The following is a 5067-nucleotide window of genomic DNA, read 5'->3' as shown; positions in this document are numbered from 1 at the left end:
TTTTTATTAATCCTCACCTGAGGATATTTTTTCCACTGATTTCTGGAGAGAATGGAAGGGAGAGGGAGAGACAGAGAGATAAACATGGATGTGAGAGAGACACATCCCTCATGTGCCCTGACCAGGGAATCAATCCTGCAACCGAGGTATCTGCCCTTGACCAGAATCGAACCCACAACCCTTCAGACTGCGGGCTGATGCTCTAACCACTTAGCTACCGGCTAAGGCATTCCCAAATCTTTTGGAAATGTGGCAAATACTAGCAGATGATGGCTATCACAGGAAAATATGAAAGAGGAAAATGTATTTTTTCCTTGTTGTCTTATTGTAATGAATGTACTATAATCACCTTTTTCTACAGCTTTTGTGCCCTCTGCTACTTTTAGAATAGAATCCTAAACAAAACAAAAAGATAATTTATTTCTCTGCCCATAAATAAAATAGAAATAGTCTATATTATCAAAACACCTGGTAATTTATTCCTATTCAATATATAAGATAATTTACAATTTTCAACCATTTCTTTGTTGAGAAAAAATCATCTCTTCCTTAGAGCCGGGATGGCAAACCAGGTGTGCCTCCTTTAACTGGCAAATAGGCCAAATGATAACGAGAATGGACCTGTTTGTGGAATTTTTGACTATGACCAAAAATAAACGGCTGAGGTTAGGACACAAAAATTCCACCTCATTGTCTACTCCTCAAAGTTCTTGGAATTCCTCTGCACAGATCTTTACTTGTTCAATAACCTATGCCTTTCCCTTTGTTGCTAATAACCTCAGTTGTATGAATGTTCCATCTGGATTAAGAATTGGCTTTAGTTAGCACCTTCAATCAGCTACTCTGTGAATATGTAACTCTCAACCACTTCATTCAATTTAGTTAGACAATAGAGAAGTATCTGCTTTCGGGAAGAAAACACAATGGCAAATATAAAACGAACTGAAGCATCATCTACCAAGTCTCGGGCTGTGAGAAGACACCAGATAATCATACACAATGGACAGCTCAGTTGACAGGTAACTGAATACGATGGCTTTTTTTCAAGTTGAAGAATTAAACTCAGCCTAGATCTAGGGCGAGGGGAAGATGTTACCTTCGGAAATATTGGTGTCTGGTTCCTTCCCGACACTATGACGAGCTGCATCAGCCAGGACAAAGATCACAGTGGTACAGTCTTCTATTTCATCACCTCTCAATGTGCTCTGGGGTGGGGGGCCGAGGGGAGAAACTGGCAATGATACTATCATCAGGTTTGTCCTCAGGACACTTGGAATGTTGTTAGCCAAGCCCATGCTCCACAAATATCTGAGATGTTTAAAGAATTGCTCCAAAGAACGCCTTCACATGTGGGAAATGGACAGAGTCCAAACTGAACGCTCAGGATGCCAATTAAGCAGAATCAGAAGTCCCAGACAACTTATCCTGGGTTCTCCCATTCATTACAATGGTTCAGGTAGATAGGTAGGTAGTAGGTAGGTAGGAGGAAGGAAGGAAGGAAGGAAGGAAGGAAGGAGGGAAGGAAGGAAGGAAGGAAAGTAGGAAGGAAGGAAGGAAGGAAGGAAGGAAGGGAGGAAAGAAGGAAGGAAGGAAGGAAGGAAGGAGGGAAACATTTCCCAGAAGAGAAAAAAATTGTCAATATTTTGTCTCTTCTATCTCTTACAAAGTACTTCCAAAAAGCTCCACTCTCTAACACTTACAAAAAAACAAACAAACCAAAAAAACACCTTAAAACATCTGTAAAGCACCAAATTGCCAGGAAGTACCCGAGGAAAGTCCCGAGAGAGCTCAGTAGGCTGCGGTTCCTGCCCACGAGTGTGGTGAGTAAAACTGTGATCCCAGGAGTTAGTCATGCATTACAGACTGAAAGTTTTGTTTTCACTAATTCATCATGAATATCAGTATCACTGTCTTCACGAATCCCAACCCGATTACAAAACATTCTTCTCTGGAATTTCTTAAGAAAAGTGAGCTATACTTTTTACTTTATGACGGCACCCTCTAAATTTAAACAAAAATAAATAAGAATGGCAATGACATGTCAAACTCGGCGCATCCCAAACCCTCCGGGTGTGTCTGATAAGCATTAAAACCCAGGCTCAACAAGAGACTAACCTCAGACCCCATCTTCCGTTCAGTGACCTGACATTTCCTCCCATGAAAGGCGGGCTCAATTGGGAAGAGGGGAATAAAGGAGACCCACATGTTTTGACTAGAACCCACTTGGGAAGTCTGAATCTCTCTTGTACCAGAGTATGAGACTGGGGACTGTATGTCAGATTGCTCATGTACTTACTGCCTTTTGCTTGTCCCCAAACCCCCTTGTATTTACCTTGAGCTTTCCTGGGAAGCCTGTGAGGTTAAACATCTTACAAAGGAAAAACAAAAATCTTCTAAAGAAATGCATTCCAAAACACAGAAGACCCACATCCCTCTCTCCACTTACCCGGGAAAGCGTGTGGATTGGGCGACCCTCTCTTAAGGCACTTAGAACAGAGAATGTGCACGGTGTAGTGCAGTCCAGGCCATTCCTGAAGCAGGACATTCAGTTCTTCCACCAAGGGGGTTATGGCTTGCCACGCCGTCCATATGTTTGGTAATGAGGCATGGCTGGCGATGGACAGGGTATCTGGCTGCAGGACCCCCTTGGCGGGTCTGTAGCTCACCACCACGGGAACTTTCCCTCGATATGCAAAGATCTGAAGTTTCCCGTCCGACCTTTGCACCACGTGGCTGTTGATCTGGACGCTGTAGCGTGCAAACAACCCAGGCGGGAAGGTAAAGGGAAAACTATATTCAATCTGCAACTGCTCAGCCACAAAAGACTGCCCGGCCAGGTTGGTCCCGTTAATCCAGGCCTCCGCATGGGGCACCTCGTTCTGCACGTAGCAGGGGAACTTGTACCAGGCCATGGACCCATTCAGCGGCTTGCCCTTGGGTTTATTGAGGCAGTAGCAGAGTCCCATCTTCTCCAGCAGCTCCAGCAGCAGTTGCAAATCCTGCTGGGCCTGGACGTGAGGCTTAAGCAGCAACCGAATGACATGGGCCGGCAAGAGCCCGTGAAGCAGAAAGCCCTCCACGTAATGATGGAGCTGGGTGGCCGGGAGCAGGTCCTGGCTGGGCGGTGGCAGTGCCATGACGAGGGAGCTTTCCCCGTCTCCCTCGCCCTCTCCGTTGGTCCCTAGGAGCAGCTTATGCAGCAACAAGGAAGGATCCCTCTGGAAAAAGACATTGAGGATGTCAATGAGGCGGGTGAGGTTGTGGAAGACGTGTTCCTTGAGGGCTGGGCTGTCCTCAAAGTAGAGCAGTTTGCCGCTCTCGTGCAGGTAGGACAGGGCACTCTGCAGCCGGTCCTCGGTCAGACCTGCCTGCAGGCCCAGGCGTGCCGAGTCCCACCAGCTCAGCCAAAGCCGCTGTGCCTGCGGGGGCTGGAAATGCAGTTCCTCCAGCACCTGCCAGGACCTGGGCAGGACTCTGTGTAAGTTGGGGAAGATTTCCCGGTGCTCCGCTACCGAGAGCAGCTTGTCCCGAAGGCGCTGTAACTGGCGGGGGTCCCTGCAGCTCACAGGCAGCACCGGGGAGAGGATCTGCAGCCGGTGGTTGAGCAGGTACTGGAAGTGGGCCTTGCGCCGCCGAAGGTTCTTGTCTGACACACCATAGTATGCGGCATGGGGGCTGGCTGAGCGCAGCTCGAAGTCGCGGGCCAGCGCCTCGTCCACCACCTGGGCCAGGCGGCTCAGCCCCTCAGCGTCGTGCTTCTCCTGCAGGGCGATCTGGCGGTGGATGTCCAGACACTTCTCCTCCAGCTCCCGCTCCCCACACAGGTCTGCGTGCGTGCCCACAATGCACACCACCGCGTGAGGCACGCGGGCCCCCACCCGATGCAAGAAGGAGCCCACGGTGGTAGGAAATCGCCGTGGCTCATAGGTGGCCAAGTTCACCACCAGCACATAAAGGGCCCCTGGGGAGAGGAAGAAGGGCTGGATCACCTCGTAGCTTTCATCTCCGGCTAAGTCATACACAATGAACCGCAGGCCCCGGGAAGCGTCGGCTGTCCAACTGGTCACCTCGATGCCCTTGCTCGCGGGCGGCGGTGGAGGTGAGTAGCCCTTCTCCTTGTCCCCTCCTTCACTTGCCTCCACTCTGTCCTCAGTGAGGCAGTGCCGGAGCAAGGTCTTCCCCGCAGCCTTATGGCCCATCAGGAGCAGCTTGAGGCGGGGCTGAACTGCCGGCTGGGAGTGGGCCAGCTCCTTCTGGTAGGCTGCGATGTAGGGGATCCCCTTCATACAGACCTCGTAGGGGGGCTGGATCAGTGGGTTGTCCTTGATCTTCCACAGGCCCACCCGGGAGAGCTGGCCAAAGTTGTCTGGCAGCACAGCGATCTGGTTGCCCTGCAGCACGAGCTCCTCCAAGCCCGTCAGCTCCACAATGGAGTCTGGCAGGTAGCGGATCCGGTTGTTGTCCAGCCACAGGGTGAGGAGCCGGCCCAGGCCTGAGATCAGGGATGGCACTGCGGTGAGCTGGTTGCGACTAAGGTAGAGCTCCTCCAAGCCAGCCAGGGGCAGCAGCGCGGCAGGGAACTCCTCAAAGAGGTTGGAGGAGAGGTTGAGCATTTTGAGTCTCTGCAGATGGCTGAACTGGGTGGGCAGAGCCTGCAGCCTGTTGTTGTCTAGCATGAGGCTCTCCAGGCTGGCCAGCTCACAGAAGCCCTCAGGCAGGGTGCCAAGCTCGGCCCCACTCAGCCAGAGGATTTTAAGGGCACGCAGGGCACTGATACCCTCAGGTAGGCCTCGCAGCCGGTTACTGGACACGTCCAGCTCCTCCAGGGCAGCCAGCTGCAGCAGCTGCCCAGGAAAAGCGGTGAGCTGATTGTGGTCCACATCGAGGGTGCGCAGGCGGCAGAGGCAGGAGAGGGAGTCGGGCAGGTGCGCCAGGCGGTTAAAGCTGACATCCAGCTCCTCCAGGTGGGCCAGCGAGCCCAGCTGGGCGGGCAGGGCGGGCAGCTGGTTGTGGCTGAGGTTCAGCTTGCGCAGCTCGTGCAGGGCGCTCACCACCTCCGCGCCCAGG

The 5067-nt window shown here is 51.9% G+C and overlaps 1 protein-coding gene across 1 annotated transcript in view; it reads right to left on the bottom strand.

The window, feature by feature from the left end:
* MFHAS1 (malignant fibrous histiocytoma amplified sequence 1) overlaps positions 1-5066 on the bottom strand; it is a gene marked incomplete at its 5' end in the record, with an annotated part of 69310 nt that extends 64244 nt beyond the window's left edge. Inside the window, one exon of the mRNA XM_006753793.1 lies at positions 2447-5066. Within this exon, the coding sequence (XP_006753856.1) occupies positions 2447-5066 (2620 nt within the window). The remainder of the gene's footprint in view (positions 1-2446) is intronic.
* Position 5067: the final 1 nt, after the last annotated feature.

Source organism: Myotis davidii, unplaced genomic scaffold (assembly GCF_000327345.1).
Source record: "Myotis davidii unplaced genomic scaffold, ASM32734v1 scaffold71, whole genome shotgun sequence".
NCBI lineage: Eukaryota > Metazoa > Chordata > Mammalia > Chiroptera > Vespertilionidae > Myotis > Myotis davidii.
The sequence above is the reverse complement of the archived record's forward strand: the minus strand, read 5'-3'. Positions and strand labels throughout refer to the sequence as shown.